The 19,781-nt window shown below is 37.5% G+C and overlaps 1 protein-coding gene across 2 annotated transcripts in view; it reads left to right on the top strand.

The window, feature by feature from the left end:
• The window catches only part of CLCN3 (Cl-/H+ antiporter 3), a 91,634-nt gene that overhangs the window by 11,366 nt on the left and 60,487 nt on the right, over positions 1-19,781 (top strand). For both annotated transcript variants that reach the window (XM_028104351.2, XM_028104347.2), the window contains exon 2: positions 1,303-1,478. In XM_028104351.2, the coding sequence (XP_027960152.1) occupies positions 1,319-1,478 (160 nt within the window). In that variant the 5' untranslated portion in view covers positions 1,303-1,318. The remainder of the gene's footprint in view (positions 1-1,302; positions 1,479-19,781) is intronic.

The raw sequence follows: 19,781 nt of genomic DNA, 5'->3' as shown, positions 1-19,781 counted from the left end.
TACTGGTTTGACTGCTTTTATGACTGTATTTTTCAAGTCCCACACATGAACCTTTCAAGTCTATTGCTGATATCTTGAATTCTCATTTAGGTGTTAAGCGAGTAAGATGTCTTTAAAAAAAAAAATCAAACTATTTAGGAGTAATATTGTTTTTAACGCATAGAGGGTAAGAACAATGAAAACAAGCATTTTTTGGTATTATCTACTTTGGAAAAAAATGAAAATTGTTATTTATTATCATATTTTCCATGGCTGATATTTGACAATGGACTCTGAAGATTTAAATTTTAAAATAATGAAAGGAGAATGAAATTGAGATTAAAAAAATTTTAAATTACAGCATTTTAAAATTAGTACTTGCATCTGATAAAATACTCAAAAGGGACAAAAGAGTCTCCCTTTTGGACTTGGTACTTCAGCCATTTTGTTCCTTTCTCTTGTAGGCAACGTTCTTGGAAATCCCTCTAGAGATAGTCTATATGTACACAAGCAGTTATACACTGTATTTCTTCCTCTCCTCTGGCCCCCCCCCCCCACTTTTTTTGGGTAAGAAACCCCCCCATATATTGTAGTATACCTTAAACACTTTGTACGTTAAAAAAAAAAAAGATTTATTATTGGAGCGAGAGGGTGTGTGCACATGCTCCAGGTCATGCAAGTAGTGGGAGCTGCACGGAGAGGGAGAGAGAATCCCAAGCAGACTCCCTGCTGTGCGTGAAGCCCAATGCCTGCTCAATCTCAACGATCCATGAGATCATGACCTGAGCCAAAATCATGAGTTGGATGCTTAACCGACTGAGCCACCCAGGTCCCCCACTTCTTTGTACTTTTAAATTTTTTTTAATTTTTATTTTTTTTAAAGATTTTATTTTTTGAGAGAGAGTGAGTGAGCAGGAGCAGGGGGAGGGGCAGAGGGAGTGGGAGAGGCAGACTCCCCGCTGAGCAGGGAGTGTGATGCAGGGCTTGATCCCTGGATCCTGGGATCATGACCTGAGCTGAAGGCAGATGTTTAACCAACTGAGCCACCCAGGTGCCTCTTCTTTGTACTTTTTTAACTTAATCATTGATCATGCAGATTGTTTTATGCCACTACCTGAAGAAATTCATTCCTTTTTGTAGGTGTATAGTGAGAATAGAATTATTAAATCATCCCAAAAGACATAGAGTTAGCTATTGTTATAGTGAATGACCTCAGTATTTTTTTAAATGTAGAAATCAGAAGCTTCTTTTTGTCCTATTAAACTAGGTGATTTTTATTGGATGTTGGGAAAATGTTGAAACCATTTTTTCTTCTTTTTTCAGAGAGTCAGACAGCTAAATGGAGTCTGAGCAGCTGTTCCATAGAGGATACTATAGAAACAGCTACAACAGTATAACAAGTGCAAGTAGTGATGAGGAGCTTTTAGATGGAGCAGGTGTTATTATGGACTTTCAGACTTCTGAAGATGACAATTTGTTAGATGGTGACACAGCAGTTGGTAAGTTTGGCATTACAACTTTTAATATTTGTGGTAATTAATGTCTACTAATAAATTATACATTGTTGAGGTTGAGTGGGTAACTTTATTTTTTAATTGAGTTGATTCATATAAACAACCATTTTAAGGTGTTCAGTGGCATTTAGCACATTCACAATGTTGTGCAACTACCATTTTTATCTAGTTCCAAAACATTTTCATTACCCCAAAAGAAAACTTTGTATGTGGGTAAGCTTTAAAATTTAAATATAACATAGTATGGAGATGTATACAACTATAATTGGGATCCTCAGAGACATAGAACTGAATAGTATATACACAGATATCCAGAAAGAGATTTATTATGAAGGATTGCCTCACATGATTGTGGAGGCTGAGTCCTACAATCTGTCATCTGCAAATTGGAAGCTCAGGAAAGCTGGTGATATAGTTCTAGTCCAAACCCAGAGGCCTGAGAACCGGGGTAGCCAGGGGTGTAAGTCTCAAGGCCACAGATCTAGAAGTGCTAATGTCTGAAGGCAGAAGAAGATAGATGTTCCGTGTCCAGCAAAGAGCAGTTTCACCTTTCCTCTGCCTTCTTTTCTATTTAGATCCTCAGCTGATTGGATGATGCCCACTTGCCATCAGTTAGGTCACCTTTTTTAAGTATACTGAGTCAAATGCTAATCTCTTCTGGAAAGACCCTCACAGATACACCTATAAATAATGTTTTATCAGCCATCTGGGTATCCCTTTGATCAGTGAAGTTGACATGTAAAATTAGCCATCATAACAATCAGCAGATCATATGTGTAGAAATTGTACAAAGTGAAAACGCATATAATTATCCCTCAATCGAAAAATAAAACATTACCTGTTCCTTCAGGATTCTCCCTTGTTCCCCCTTCCAGTTTCAAAGGTAACTATTATTTTGACTTCTATCGATTAGTTTACAGGTATTTAAACTTCATATAAATAGAATTATACTATATATACTCTTGTGTCTGGTGTCATTTATGTTTTGAGATTCATCTATGTTGCTCAGTATAGCAGTAATTATTTTCATTGCCATATAGTATCTCATTGTGTAAATATGCTGCAGTTTTTCTATTCTATTCATCATATATTGTTGGTGGATGTTTAGTGTTTTTTTCTTTCTTTCAGATTTTGGCTATCACTAATAATGCTTATGAATTTTCATGTACCTGTATTTTAGTGCACGTTGTATATACAATTCTGTAGGGTTTATACCTTGGAATGGAATTCTTAGTTGATAGGGTATGTGGATCTCAGTAGTACCAGCGCCTGTCAAAGATAGTTTCAGAGTAGTTATAGCATGTTTATTATACCAGCAGTGTGTGAGAGTTCTAGTTCCTCCACATCTTCACCAATACTTGATATTTTCAGTTTTAAAAATTTTGGCTATTCTAGCGGTGCAGTATTCTCACATTTTGGTTTTATTTTACATTTGTCTGAAGGCTTATGAGTTTAAATGCCTTTTTGCATGTTTATTGGCTTTTTACATTGCCTCTTTTGAATTGCCTGTTCAGGCTTTTTGCCTATTTTATGAGGTCTTCATGCATTCTGATTAAGAGTCGTTTATCAGATATATGTATTGCAAATGTCTTTTCTTGCTCTGGTATGCCTTTTTATTTCTTTTTTTTTTTTTTTAAAGATTTTATTTATTTATTTGACAGAGAGAGACACAGCGAGAGAGGGAACACAAGCAGAGGGAGTGGGAGAGGGAGAAGCAGGCTTGCCTGCGGAGCAGGGAGCCTGATGCGGGGCTCGATCCCAGGACTCTGGGATCATGACCTGAGCCGAAGGCAGACGCTTAATGACTGAGCCACCCAGGCGCCCCGCCTTTTTACTTCTTAATGGAATCTTTTGGTGAAGATGCCATCAATTCTAATGAAATCCAGTTAATCTTTTCCTTTAATTTAAATTTTTTATTGTTATGTTAATCACCATACATTACATCATTAGTTTTTGATGTAGTGTTCCATGATTCATTGTTTGTGCATAACACCCAGTGCTCCACGCAGAACGTGCCCTCTTTAATACCCATTACCAGGCTAACCCATCCCCCTACCCCCCTCCCCTCTAGAACCCTCAGTTTGTTTTTCAGAGTCCATCGTCTCTCATGGTTCGTCTCCCCCTCCGATTTACTCCCCTTCATTCTTCCCTTCCTGCTATCTTCTTTTTTTTTTCTTAACATATATTGCATTATTTGTTTCAGAGGTACAGATCTGTGATTCAACAGTCTTGCACAATTCACAGCGCTCACCATAGCACATACCCTCCCCAATGTTTGTCACCCAGCTACCCCATCCCTCCCACCCCCCCACCACTTCAGCAACCCTCAGTTTGTTTCCTGAGATTAAGAATTCCCCATATCAGTGAGGTCATATGATACATGTCTTTCTCTGATTGACTTATTTCGCTCAGCATAACACCCTCCAGTTCCATCCACATCGTTGCAAATGGTAAGATCTCATTCCTTTTGATGGCTGCATAATATTCCATTGTGTATATATATCACATCTTCTTTATCCATTCATCTGTCGTTGGACATCTTGGCTCTTTCCACAGTTTGGCTATTGTGGGCATTGCTGCTATAAACATTGGGCTGCACGTACCCCTTCGGATCCCTACATTTGTATCTTTGTGGTAAATACCCAGTAGTGCAATTGCTGGATCATATGGTAGCTCTATTTTCAACTTTTTGAGGAACCTAATCTTTTCCTTTATTTTTGTCTTTTTTGTGTTCTGCTTAAGATCTCTTCCCATACCTCAAGGTCATGAAGAAATTAGCTGATTTTCTTCTAGAAGTTTTATTTTTTGTGTCTTTCACATTTAGATTTATAATCTACCTTGCATCTAATTTTTATGTGATGTAAGTTAAAGATTTAGATTCATTTTTTTTCCATATGGATAACTAGTTGCTCCAGCACCATTTATTGAAAAACCCTTCAGTTCTTCTGTGTACTGCAGTGACATCTTTATCATCTATCAAGTGGATATATTTCTGTAAATCTGTTTCTGGATTTTATACTCTGTTGTACTGAAATATTTTTCTCTCTTTGTGCCGAAAGCCAGCATATATTTTGAGTTTTGCTTTTCACATTGGTCTTTTATTGACTTGTAGACCATGTAATGTAGTCCATTTACATTTAATGTTATCACTGATATATTTGAGTTCAAATCTGCTGTTTTTATGTTTGTTTTCTGTTTGTCATGGCTGTTCTTCTTCTCTATTTCTATTCTTCTCGGTACTTTGTTAGTCACACACTGTTTTATATTTTGTTTGGTGCATTACTCTATAGATTATAACATGCACTCTTGACTTTTTAGTTCTATAAATGAGTACTTTTACCACTCCATGGAAAATGCAAGGACCTTAGGATATTTTACTTCATTTTATCCCCCTTCCACTTTCTGTGCTATTGTTGTTGTCTGTTTTAATTCTGCATATATTTTATATTCACAAGACATTATTGTTGTTTTATGTCAGTGTCTATTTATTTTTTAAGATTTTATTTGAAAGAGAGAGACCCTTTGTACACAACCAGGGGGAGGGACAGAGAGAGAGGGAGAGGCAGACTCCCCACTGAACAGGGAGCCCAACCCAGCCCCATTCCAGGACCCTGGGATCACAACCTGAGCCAAAGGCAGACGCTGTATAGACTGAGCCACCCAGGCACTCCATCAGTGTCTATTTAGATTTAGCTGCATCTTTACTTTTTCTGTTGCTCTTCATTCTATACTGCATTTTCATGTTTCTGTCTGGGTTAGTTATCTTTCTGCCTGAACAACTCTCATTAGTATTTCCTTTCATTACTGACTACTAGCAATAAGTTCACTCAGTGTTTGTAAAAGTTTTTGTTTCCCTCTTTTTTTTTATAGGATATATTTGTAGTTATATATTTCCAGATCTATAGTCATTTTGTTTTTTCTTTTCTTTTTAAGATTTTATTTATTTGACACAGAGAGCATACTATCCAAGCGGGGGGAGTGGCAGGCAAAGGGGAAGGGAGAAGCAGGCTCCCTGCAGAGCAGGAAGCCCGCCGTTGTGGGGCTTGATCCCAGGACCCTGGGATCATGACCTGAGTTGAAGGCAGATGATTAATGGACTGAGCCACCCACGCGTTCCCTATAGTCATTTTCTTTGAACTCTTTAAAGATATAATTCTTGTGTCATTTGCTTTCCATTATTTCTGTTGAAAAGTCAGCTATCAGTCTTATTTTTTCCCCTTTTGTCTGTTTTTCTTTGTTTTTGGTTTGGTTTTCAGAAACTTAACCAGGGTTGCCTAAGTGTGGTTTTCTTTGTATTTATCCTGGCTAGGGTTATTAGAGCCTCCTGAATTGTGACTTGATTTTTCTTTTTTGTTTCCCCCCCCTTTTTTTTTTAATCTTTGGATAATTTTGACTGGTGAATCCTCAAGTGTTGTTTCTGCTATTCTCTCTCCCCTCTCCTTTTAGGACTCCAGTTACATGTGTTAGATCTTTTCTCTGAGATCCTTGTGTTTCTTATGTACTTCTCTGTTTTTGTTTAATCTTTTTTTCCTTTTCATTTGGATATTTTAACTCATTTGGGTAAATACCAAGGAATGTAGTAGCTGGCTCACATGGTAAGAGTATGTTTAGTTTTATAAGAAACTGCCAAATTGTCTTTTAAAGTGGTTGTACCATTTGCATTCACACCAACAGTGAATAAGAGAGTTCCTGTTGCTCCACATATATGGCACATTTGATGTTGTCAGTAGTTTGGATTTTAGCTGTTACAACAGGTGTGTAGTGGTATCATTGTTTTCTATCAAGTTTTGAATTTCAGTTATTTCTCAGCCATCAAATTTCCATTTGATACATTCCTATAAATTGCTATACTCTGGGAGAAATTCTCTGTTTTTTTTTTGAACATATTAATCACTTGTTTAAAGTCCATACCTGAATATTCTCTACAAACCTGTGAGTCTGTATGTGTTGCCTGTTTTTTCTTTTGTTTTTCCAGTCTTTTGACCTTGACTTCAGGTATGCTTTGTCGTTTTTGATTGAATGCTGGATGCTGTATACAAAAAATTATAGATGCTCTGGATGATGATATTTTCACCATAGCGTATTTAATTTTTTTCTTGGTAGACAGGTAGTCTAGGAGCAAATTACATTGATCCCATTAAAGATCAAGAGAATTTGCAGCATGGTTTCAGACTTTCTAAGAGTTAGTCTATATTTTGACTTACTTTATTTTTAGGACATAGCCCTTGAAGATTTTAGTAGAAAGCTGTGTGTTTACTAAGACTCCTTCTCTTTGTTGGGTGCTGAAATTTAGTTTTTATCTCTCTGCATTTTGAGACTACGAACAGCTTTGCTTATCAATTTAGTCTCTTACCCACTTTTTGCTTAGTTTCTCAGCCTCTTGCTCATAAAATTTAGGAACCATAAATATTTTTAGGGGAAAAGTATCATAGAATGATCTGTTCTGTCTCTTTTCTCCAGGATATTGGACCATTCAAGTCCACATTGGTGATTCTGAACTTCAGATCTTGTCTCCTCGACCACATAAGATTGCCAAAAGCTCCCCCTTTCACTTTCTGCTGGGGTTCTCAGTATCTATACTTATGAATTAAGAAAAGGCTCAAAGGCAAAAAGTGGTTGAGACTGTTGAGTTTACCTGCTTCACTTTTTTTCAGAATCTTGGCACTTTAAATTCTTACTGCCTTGTATGCTCCCTGGCAGTTTTGGATATTCTTTGATTTAAAAAAAATAAATAAATACAGAAAGAAAATACAGTATTTTGCTATTATTAGTTATTTGCTCTCTTCATCACTATATTTTTTCCTAATTTTAATTATGAAGTTATAAACCAGATAAACACAAATATTCATATCAGGTGACACTTAATAGTCTACCCATTTTTCTTTGTTTAAGTAGTTTCTTGGCCCTTTACCTGGGATACAGGATTAACTCAAGGAAGTAAAACCCCTAGGAGGACCTAACTATTTCCTTCTTTCCACACTGCCATCAAGTGTTGATGATGTCTTTGTTTGTGGTTTTCACAAATTCTCTCATACGAGAGGCTACCAATTAAGAAATACAAAAAAGGATTTTTTGTTGTTCTTTTTCTCACCAGAAAAGATACTTTTCCTAGAACAGTATTAGTAGACTTCTTCTTATACCACTGGCTAGAATTGGGTCATATGCCCATACCTACACTGATCACTGATGAAGAGGAATGGGATTACTGACTGGTTAGAAGAATCATAATTTGTTTCTTAAAATTAGGGACAATACCAATCAAACAGAATTAAAATTCTGTTAGCAAGAAAGAAATTGGGAGTACTGTAGGGTTAGCAACTGTTGGTGTTTTCCATATAGAGTCTGTCCTTGAAGGTAGTCTAGTTGAAGGTACAAAATGTGGAACAGCAGTTGACAGTTAACTATGTAAGTGTTAAATTGGGTGGTACAGATTTTAATTGTTACACTTCAAAAAAAGGATATTATTTTGATACTCCTTTAGGATTGCAAAGAGTGTTCTAGAAGGGGAGATATTACATGAAGTCCCAGCAATAGGAAAATGTATTATGGGGGCGCCTGGGTGGCTCAGATGGTTAAGCGTCTGCCTTCTGCTCAGGTCATGATCCCAGAGTCCTGGGATCGAGTCCCGCATCGGGCTCCCTGCTCCTTGGGAGCCTGCTTCTCCCTCTGCCTCTCTCTCGCTCTCTCTCTCTCTCTCTGTGTCTCTCATGAATAAATAAATAAAATCTTTAAAAAAAAAAGGAAAATGTATTATGTTGTGAGACAGTAAATGTTCTTTTGTAAGATAGTGATATCCTTTCTTTCAGCATAGCTGATATGGTCCTGTTTACAGCGATTGGAAGGGTAACTCCTAGAAGAAATGGGGGCCTCAGATTAGATCTACCCTCATGGCCTAGGGCAGATGCAGATGTCAGAGGGAAGAGCTCGTTTCTGTGTCTGCTTAATATCTGGGGAGCATTTAAGTGGACAGTAGGACAAGCAGTTGTGTATTAAATATTCTTTCATGACTCCATTTTTTTTTTTTTTTTTAAGATTTAATTTATTTGACGGGGAGCAGAAGAGGGAGAAGCAGGCTCCCCGCTGAGCAGGGAGCCCAGTGCGGGGCTCGATCCTGGACCCTGCGATCATGACCTGAGCTGAAGGCAGTCACTTAACCGAGCCACCCAGGCACCCCTGTATCTTTTTAGTATACCAAAAAAAAATAAGGAGTTAATCACTGGAAAGTACTGATAGTGTTTTGGCATATGTGTTGAATGAAGATATGTTTAGTGGCTTTTAAGTTGTAGACCTGAATTTACATCCTGGCTCTGCCAGTTACTACCTCTGCAAGTCACTTAGCTTCCCTATGCCTTTGTTTTTTTCCTCTTTAAAGAGTAGTAGTACTCTCTAAATGATTGCTCTGAGAATTAAGTGTGTGTAGAGACTTTAATACATAAATAATGTATATAGAATCTTTAGCACAGTAACTAACTCATAGTAAGGACTCAGTGTATGGTAGCTGTTTCTGTTTTCTTCTGTGTTCCTTTTCCATTGGATATTGGATTCTGTCTTCTGGCAGATATAAAATATTTTCACAAAGGACACCTAACCTCCACTTGTCATTAAGAGGCCTTCTAATGGCTTCTATTCAGTCTTAGGCTTTGTTAGGCTCTTCAGTTTCCTAAGGAAAACCGGCTGAATGTAAATAAATAGCTCTGTTATAATTCCAAAAGATAATTCTAAAATCACTGCTATCTAATGTATCGCAAACCCTCAGCAAAAAAAAAAAAAAGATAAAAATAAATTAAAAACAAATACACACACACACTGGTGACTTCTGAAGCCTTCTGTTACAATCCATCTCTCCAAAATACTCTAAAATATATCAATGAATCCTGCCAGAATATCATAAATAATTGTCTATACTATATATTAATGATGCCTCCAGAAGCAGTGTAGCCCAGCAGACACCTTGATTTTAGACTTCTGACTTCCAGAACTGTAAGAAAATAAATTTGTTTTCTTTTAAACCACAAAGTTTGTGATAATTTGTTACATTAGCAGTAGGAAACTGATACATATATATCATTTAAATAATAATAGGCATATTATTATGAAAAGTTTCAGCCTTATAAATACCCTGAAAAAGATCTTGGAGATCTCCAGGGGTCTATAGAACACACTTGACCCCACATTTAGAATTCTGTTTTAAGATAAGCCAGCTACAAAATGCACATTGGGTAACTGAGTAAGGTGACTTGTATTATAAGCTTTAAGAGTGGAAGGGCTTATATTAAAAGGGCAAAATCTTTACATATATAATGTGAAGTCATTTCTCTTAAAATATTGTTTTTTAAGATTTATCTATTTATTTGACAGAGCGAGAGAGAGAGATCACAAGTAGGCAGGCAGGCAGGCAGAAGGAGTGGGAGAGGGAGAAGCAGGCTTCCCGCTGAGCTCGGAGCCCGATGCGTGGCTTAATCCCAGGACGCAGGGATCATGACCTGAGCCGAAGGCAGATACCCAACCGGCTGAACCAACCAGGCGTCCCTTAAAATATTATTTATACATGTACACACAACTTTGGAGGGAAATACACCAAAATAATGATTTTACTCTTGGTGATGGAATTTGGGTGCTTTTAATTTTCTTCATGCTTTGCAGTGTTTTCCAAATTGTCACCAGCTTGGCTACAGATCTGTAAAACTGAGCTGAAACTTACAAGGAATTATAAGGCGTATTTGTTAATGTAGGAGGATAGAATATATTTCTTTAATAGTTTGTTGACTTGCTTTATAACTTTTAAATATTTAATCACATGGCAAATGGGTCTTCCTTTGTACTCTTGCTCTGGGCCTTGTAAATGTTAGGGTTGGGCTTGTGCCCAGCTGTCACATATCCAGGTCTTTGAACATGTTTCCTTTGCCCATATACCAATTATTACTTGTACTTTGCTTCTCACGTAGACCTCACTCCCTCTGGAAAGCCTCACCAGACTTCCCAGGTTTGGGCTAGGGGCCTCACCTATGTAGTTAATTGTATTGCTTTTACTGTGTGTGCTTACTTGACTTTCCTTACTTGCCTTTTTCTTTATAACCTGCCCTCCTCCTACATTAAGCCGTACTTTCAGTATAATTATCCCAGTGAATCTTGTTGGCTTGTATGTCGTTTATTTTTCTGCCTACATAGTTTTAGAGCTGATCCATTATGTATTGATTACATATTTTAACTCTTGATAAGCAATCTTATTTTCCTTATTTCTAAACTTTGTGAGGATGGGATGTTAGTATATCATGGACAGCCACATATGCTGTTTGTTTTATCCTCCCCTCTTACAATGCCTAATATACTGGCATGCACACAGCAGAAGCTCATTAAAAGTTGCTGTTTTATAAAAAAACCTATTTTACCATATTTGCCAATCATCTTTTATGATTCTTAGGAGTATTTTTTCCTTTTTTATTTATTGAATTAATATGGCTATATAGAGAAAAGTTTTGGTTTAACTGGACACCTAGGAAGCTTACAGTAGGATATTCAGTGGAGTAGCAGGAACTATGAATATACCTATGTTGTTACAGCTGTATTGCAGAGGGGCCCACCACAGTGGTGGTGTGGTCTGAGAGGAAGAAGGCACGGGATTAGAAGATACTGCCTCTATCAATATCTGGCTGCCTGACATTACTCATTGTCATCACTTCTATTTCTCAGTTTTCTTATCTGAAAAATGAATGCAAAATATCTATTCTACCAACCCAACTCAGCTCTGTTTTTGAAACAAAATAAGATAGTAAAAAGAAAGGGTGAAAGTGTTGCTATTATATATGAGGGTCATTTGTGGCAATTTTGGCTTGGGTGCTCAAACTTTAAAATTATTTACACTTTGTGCAGCTTTTAGATTACATCATGACATTCAGGTAGATTACTCTGGGTTCACAAAAGTCTTAAATGGTTAACTCTAGGACTTAATAATGGATTTCCCTGGAGAGATGCTGATTCTAGAACTGGGGAGGGAATATACAAGATGAGCCCAGATTATGTGTAGTAGGAGAAGTAAGGAAGTGTCAAAAAAAACCCAAAAAACAAAAAGAGAAGGATGAGGGATTATCCAAGGAACACAGGAACTAGCCTGAAAGAGCTCCAAATAGCCAAAACTGGAACCATTTGAGCAACAAAATAAATAGTGCACATTTGGATTGTAACTAAAGTATAAAATAAATATAAATAAGCATGTAAATATGATGTAAATAATGGACATTGATATAAATGATCGAATGAATAAATAAATGGAGGAAAAGAGACAAGTCTCCCTTGTAGAAGAATTCCAAATAATTTATGTAAATAGGGCACCTGGGTGGCTCAGTTGGTTAAGCCACTGCCTTCGGCTCAGGTCATGATCCTGGAGTCCCGGGATCGAGTCCTGCTTTGGCCTCCCTGCTCAGCAGGGAGTCTGCTTCTCCCTCTGACCCTCCCCCCTCTCATGTGCTCTCTCTCTCTTTCATTCTCGCTCTCTCAAATAAATAAATAAAATCTTTAAAAAAATAATTTATGTAAATATTCCACGTTCATGGAGGAGGAGCTTACTTCCTACCTCCTTCTCTCTTAATGGAGGGCTAGACTTACTGACTTACTTCCACAGAATAGAATAGGAAAAGAAGGGGAAGATAGTAACTTTGCAGTGGAGAAATGTGGCAGACACTACTGTAACCAAGTAATGAAGGTTAGTATCACCAGTGATGTCATGTGGATATTACATACCCCTAAAATGTGACAGGAAAGACACTTCACCTTTGTGATAATTCTTTTCAAAGACCCATAAATTCCACTAAAAGCACAAGAGAAACAATAGACAGACCTGTACTGGGGGGGATATTTTGCAGAACACTTAACCAGTCAAGGTCATGAAAAATCAGGAAAGACTGAGAAATTATCATAGGCCAGAGGAGTTCAGGGAGACATGTTAAAATACATTGTGATATACTGGAATGAAACCTGGAATAGGAAGAGGACATTAGTAGAAAAACTGGTAAAATTTAGATAAGGTCTGGAGTTTACTTAATAGTAACATACCATTGTCAGTTTCGTAGTTTAGACAAATGTACTTTGGAAATTTAAAATGTTAACAGTTGAGGAAACTGAGTGGGATGTATTTGGGACCTCTTTATACTGTCTTTGCAACTTTTTGTAAATCTAAAATTAGTCCAAAATTAAGTTTATTTAAAAAATTAGTTGGGAAGAGTTAAACTTTTAAATAATGAAAGCAAAATATGTTTGTTGTAGGAAATGTGAATGATAAAAATATAAGGTAGTAAATGAAAATCTTTCATAATCCTACTACTCATAGATAACTGATAATTTTGGTATTTTATTCAAGACTCAATTCTATGCATATTCCATTTAGCAAATAATTATTAGGCTCCTTTTGGGCCAGACACCATGCTAGGTGCTTGGTAATTGAATTGTTGCTAGGGTAGAAAGTCTGAATGCTGCTAGGATAGTTGGAGTTGGTTGCTTTCTGTGAATAAGAATAATGAAGTTCTCAACACCATTTGTTGAAGAGACTGTCTTTTTTCCATTGGACATTCTTCCCTGCTTTGTCGAAGATGAGTTGACCATAGAGTTGAAGGTCCATTTCTGGGCTCTCTATTCTGTTCCATTGATCTATGTGTCTGTTTTTGTGCCAGTACCATACTGTCTTGATGATTATAGCTTTGTAATAGAGCTTGAAGTCCAGAATTGTGATGCCGCCAGCTTTGCTTTTCTTTTTCAACGTTCCTCTGCCTATTCGGGGTCTTTTCTGGTTCCATACAAATTTTAAGATTCTTTGTTCCATTTCTTTGAAAAAAGCGGATGGTATTTTGATTGGGATTGCATTAAATGTGTAGATTGCTCTAGGTAGCATTGACCTCTTCCAGTCCATGAGCATGGAACATTTTTCCATTTCTTTGTGTCTTCCTCAGTTTCTTTCATGAGTATTTTATAGTTTTCTGAGTACAGATTCTTTGCCTCTTTGGTTAGATTTATTCCTAGGTATCTTATGGTTTTGGGTGCCATTGTAAATGGGATCGGCTCCTTAATTTCTCTTTCTTCTGTCTTGTTGGTGTATAGGAATGCCGCTGATTTCTGTGCATTGATTTTATATCCTGCCACTTTACTGAATTCCTGTATGAGTTCTAGCAGTTTTGGGGTAGAGTCTTTTGGGTTTTCCACATGAAGTATCATATCATCTGCAAACAGTGAGAATTTGACTTCTTCGCCGATTTGGATGCCTTTTTTTTCTTTTTGTTGTCCGATTGCTGTGGCTAGGACTTCTAATACTATGTTGAATAGCAGTGGTGATAGTGGACATCTCTGCCATGTTCCTGACCTTATGATATTTGCTATGGGTTTTTCATAGATGGCTTTTATGATACTGAGGTATGTACCCTCTATCCCTATACTCTGAAGAGTTTTGATCAAGAAAGGATGCTGTACTTTGTCAAATGCTTTTTCTGCATCTATTGAGAGGATCCTATGCTTCTTGTTCTTTCTTTTATTAATGTATTGTATCACATTGATTGATTTGCGGATGTTGAACCAACCTTGCAGCCCAGGGATAAATCCCACTTGGTCGTGGTGAATAATCCTTTTGATGTACTGTTGGATCCTATTGGCTAGTATTTTGGACAGCCACATGCAGAAGTATGAAACTGGACCATTTCCTTACACCACACACAAAAATAGACTCAAAATGGTTGAAAGACCTAAATGTGGGACAGGAGTCCATCAACATCCTAAAGGAGAACACAGGCAGCAATCTCTTTGACCTCAGCCGCAGCAACTTCTTTCTAGAAACATCTCCAAAGGCAAGAGAAGCAAGGGCAAAAATGAACTATTGATACTTCATCAAGATAAAAAGCTTTTGCACAGCAAAAGAAACAGTCCACAAAACCAAAAGACAGCCAACAGAATGGGAGAAGATATTTGCAAATGACCTATCAGATAAAGGGCTAGTATCCAAAATCTATAAAGAACTTATCAAACTCAACACCCAAAGAACAAATGATCCAATCAAGAAATGGCTAGAAGACATGAACAGACATTTTTCCAAAGAAGACATCCAAATGGCCAACAGACACATGAAAAAGTGCTCAACATCGCTCAGCATCAGGGAAATCCAAATCAAAACCTCAATGAGATATCACCTCACACCCGTCAGAATGGCTAAAATTAACAAGTCAGGAAACGACAGATGTTGGCGGGGATGCGGAGAAAGGGGAACCCTCCTACACTGTTGGTGGGAATGCAGGCTGGTGCAGCCACTCTGCAAAATAGTATGGAGGTTCCTCAAAAAGTTGAAAATAGAGCTACCCTATGACCCAGCAACTGCACTACTGTGTATTTACCCCAAAGATACAAATGTAGGGATCCGAAGAGGTACGTGCACCCCGATGTTTATAGCAGCAATGTCCACAATAGCCAAACTGTGGAAAGAGCCAAAATGTCCATCAACAGATGAATGGATAAAGAAGAAGTGGTATATATATACAATGGAGTATTATGCAGCCATCAAAAGGAATGAAATCTTGCCATTTGCAATGATGTGGATGGAACTGGAGGGTATTATGCTGAGCGAAATAAGTCAATCAGAGAAAGACATGTATCATATGATCTCACTGGTACGAGGAATTCTTAATCTCAGGACACAAACTGAGGGTTGCTGGAGTGGTGATGGGTGGGAGGGATGGGGTGGCTGGGTGATAGACATTGGGAGGGTATGTGCTATGGTGAGCACTGTGAATTGTGTAAGACTGCTGAATCACAGATCTGTACCTCTGAAACAAATAATACATTATATGTTAAAAAAAAAAGATAGTAGGAAGGGAAAAATGAAGGGGGGGAAATCGGAGGAGGAGATGAACCATGAGAGACTGTGGACTCTGAGAAACAAACTGAGGGTTCTAGAGGGGAGGGGGGTAGAGGGATGGGTTAGCCTGATGATGAGTATTAAAGAGGGCAAGTACAGAATGGAGCACTGGGTGTTATATGCAAACAATGAATCATGGAACACTACATCAAAAAACTAATGATGTATGGTGACTAACATAACAAAATAAAATTTAAAAAAAAGCATGATGAGATGGTTATACCATGAATCTTCCTGGTAAAGGGTTTTTTAGAAATTCTTAAAATTAAGTTAGTAAAATACTACCACTACCAAAAAAGAAAAAAAATACTACCACTAGCATTTAGTGGCTGTCTATTGGAAAAAGGTCAAAACTCTTTAAATGGTCTACTCAGAATTATTTTTAGAAATAAATAATTCTAAGGTTCATGTGATACTTAGTCTAAGCAGTGTCATGTTCTTAATAAATTTGACACTCTTTGTATTCTGTTGCCAACTGCCTTGTAAACATTTTCTGCACCTGCATCTCCAGGTCACTTCAGTCAGAGCAACCTATTTCACCTACCTAATATGTGTGGAGTAAGGGATTTCCCTAATTTCTGTGTTTGTGTAAGAGCAAGGTAATGCATTTAGGGAAAACTAACCCATACTAAGTTTATGAAGTGCTGTAATTGAAGATGTTACTAATGAACAAAGAAAAAGAACTTAGTATTATAATACTAATACTTGATAAAAATAGCCTAAAATACCAATGGAAAGCCAGCCAAATACTGACTATCATCACTAAGGTCACTGGAGGGGCGCCTGGGTGGCTCAGTCACTTCAGTGTCCGACTCTGTTTTGGCTCAGGTCATGGTCCTAGGGTTGCAGGATCGAGCCCAGCATTGGGCTCTGAGCTCAGTGGGAGCCTGCTTGAGATTCTTTCCCTCTGCCCATCCCCCCCACATATGCACACTTGTGCACACTCTCCTTAGAATAATAAATAAATAAATCTTTTAAAAAAATCACTGGAGGGGCTCCTGGGTGGCTCATTCGTTAAGCATTTGCCGTAGGCTCAGGACATGATCCCAGGGTCCTGGGATCGAGCCCCACATTGGGCTCCCTTCTTGGCGGGAAGCCTGCTTCTCCCTCTCCCACTCCCCCTGTTTGTGTTCTCTCTCTTGCTGTCTCTCGCTCTGTCAAATAAATAAATAAAATCTTTAAAGTCCACAGAAAGTTAACTGAAATTCAGTCAAGGAATAAGTTTTGTATGTGTACTCTACCTCTCTCACCATAATGTCATGAAGTAACTACATTTCTCCTGTGCATGTAGAGTATTACCTATGAACTGTTCTTGGGAGAGTTAAGAAAATAGTTGGTTTAATCATGTTTTGTGTTGTGGGTCCAATTAAGAATTCTATTTGAAAAAGCTTTCAGGAGTTATGCGCTAAGCCTATAACATCATATGGTGAAGTAAATACATAAAATCATGGGGAGTCTATGGATCTTAAACAGTTCCAACATACTGTCATTTAGAGGAAATTCCTTGGAAGAAGCTGTGCTTAGAACAAATAAAAGTCAATGTAGATACTTATAAACTTCTTTTCTGTAACTGATTGAGACTATAAGATTAGATTAGAGTGGTTTAGGGTAGGGAAGCAAAAAAATAAATATAAATCCACATTAGATGTTAATAGAATTAAAGATAGGATAAATTTCTAACTCAAAAACTTTTGAATTGTGAAAGGTAACATATACCAGAAAAATGCATAAAGCATAATTTTACAGCTTAGTGAGTTATCACAAAGCAGGGACTTTTGCAGCATAACCAGATTAAGAAAATAAAGTATTGGGGCTACTGGGTGGCTTAGTTAGTTGAACATCCAACTCTTAGTTTCAGCTCAGGTCATGATCTCCTGGATCATGAGATCCAGCCTGCCTTGGGCTCAGGGGGTAGTCTGCTTGATTCTCTCCCTCTGCCTCTCCCCCGCCTCATAGGCATGTGTACGCATACATGCGCTCTCTCTCTGTCCCTCTCTCTCTCTAAAATCAATCAGTCAATCAATCTTTAAAAAAGGAAGCATTACTATACTTCAGAAGCCTTCTGCGTGTACCTTAACAATCAGCCCTTTTACCTAGAGGTAAATATTTTCTTTGTAACTTTTTTTTTTTTTGGTGATCTAAGTATATGTCCTTAAAATTATAATTTAGCATTGCCTGTTTTGGAAAATTACAGATTATTAAATAAATGGAATTATATGGTATGTATTTCTTGCTTGTGTTTATGCAATGTGATTTTCAAGAATCTTTTATATTGCAGGCAGGAGGTGTTTGTTGCCATGTTGCTCTGGACTATATTATTCTTTTTTACGAATATACCATAGTTTACCTGTTTACTTTAATACTGATGGATCTTTGAATTATCAGCAGTTTTTGGTGGTTACAAACAGTGCTACTTTGATTATTTTGCATTGATTCTGGTGGATATGTGCGTAAATTTCATTTGGCGTGAATTTGTTGCAGCATAGGTTATGTTTTCCATAGTGGTGTTCCCATTTACACTCAGGTGAGCTATGTATGAGAGAGCTTCCTTTGCTCCACATTCACCAACCTCTTGATATTGTCACACTTTTAATTTTGTCCATCTGTTGGCTAAGTAATGGATTCAGATTGTGGTTTTGATTTGCATTTCCTTGGTCACTAAGGAGGTTGAGCATTTTTTCATGCTAATTGGCTATTTAAAAAATTTTTTTGAAGTACCTATGTAAGTTATTTGCCCATTTTTCTGTTAATGTGTCTGAGAGATTTGTAAAAGTTCTTTATTTTCTATATACAAGCTTTTGTTGGTTATATTATTATAAATATTTTCTGTTCTGTGGGTCTTGTTTCATTTTCTGTTGTAGTCTCTGGGCTGCTATAACAAAAATACTACAGACAGGGTAACTTAAACAACAAACATGGTTTTCAGTTTTATTTTTATGTATTGCTCACAGTTTATTTCTTACAGTTTTGGAGGCTGGGAAGTCCAAGACCAAGACATTGGCTGACTCAGGGTCTGGTGAGGAGGGGTTGCTTCTGGTTCATAGTCTGCCATCTTTTTGCTCTGTCTTTGAGGTAACTCTCTAGAGTTTCTTTGAAAGGGCGCTAATCCCATTCCTGACCACCCTCATGACCTAATAACCTCCCAAAGGTCCCACCTTCAAATACCATCACATTGGGGATTAACTTTCTTTTTTTTTTTTTAATTCTTTTTTTTAAAAATATTTTATTTATTCATGAGAGACAGAGAGAGAGAGAGAGAGAGAAGCAGAGGGAGAAGCAGGCTCCCAAGGAGCAGGGAGCCCGATGTGGGACTCGATCCCAGGACCCTGGGATCATGACCTGAGCCGAAGGCAGACACTTAACTATCTGAGCCACCCAGACGCCCGGGGATTAACTTTCAACGTAAAAATTTGGTGGGATACAAACAGACATTCAGTCTGTAGCATTCTCCTAATGGACAAATTATGAACAAATATTCTTACTTGTAATGTGGTCCTGTGTATTAATCTTTTGCTTTATGGCTAATGATTTTTGTGTCTTAAGAAAAATTTCCCTACCCTGAGATCATGAATATATTTTCCTATATTATTTTGTAAGAGCTATATTTGCCTTTCACTATAGAGCTATATTTGCCTTTAGGTCTATAATTACCTGAGTGGTGTATGTATGACTGTGTGTATGTGTATGTATGTGTAGGTGAATGGATTAGGGTGTATTTAATTTTTTTCCATATAGACAGCCAGTTGTCCTAATGCCAATTACTAAGAAAATCATTTTTTATTCATTCTTCTATAGTGTAATCTCTGCTATATATCAAGGTGCATATGTAGGGAGGATCAATTTCTTGACTCTATTCTGTGTGACTGGTTTGTTTGTTTATTTTAGGTGTATGCCAAAGGCATTCTGTTTATAATGTTACTGTAATTAAAACAGTCTCAGTATCTGGTAAAGCAAGTCCTCTCACTTTATCTTTAAGATTGTCTTGATTATTTTAGGGCCTTTATTTCTACGTAAATTTTAGTGTCATTTGTCATAAAAAAGCCTGTTGGGTTTGTAATAGAGCTCAAGGATGCAAGAGCACCTGGCTCCCGGGGTCCCAAACAGACCAGGTTTGGCCACTCCCCGCTGACAAAATTTGAAGTCAGTGAGACAAGTGATGGTTGAAACAAGAAAGTTTATTTCAATGAGGCCAACGCCAGGAAGATAGTGGACTAACGTTTCAAAGACTGTCTCCACAAAGTGCAGAAAATACTCCTAGGTTTATATAAGGAGAATGTGGGACAAAGGTTGATGGGGACATGCAACATGGGCCGTAAAGGTCAGTCAGGTTGATCATTGTCTTGGTGTAAAAAAATGTGGGGTCTTGCTGGTGTCAGGGCAGTTATTATTGCTTGAGGGGTAGT

The sequence above is a fragment of the Eumetopias jubatus genome, unplaced genomic scaffold (assembly GCF_037043125.1).
Source record: "Eumetopias jubatus isolate StellerSeaLion01/CBP00866 unplaced genomic scaffold, mEumJub1_p1.0 scaffold_2, whole genome shotgun sequence".
Classification (NCBI taxonomy): Eukaryota; Metazoa; Chordata; class Mammalia; order Carnivora; family Otariidae; genus Eumetopias; species Eumetopias jubatus.
This window is presented reverse-complemented; position numbering and strand designations above follow the sequence as displayed.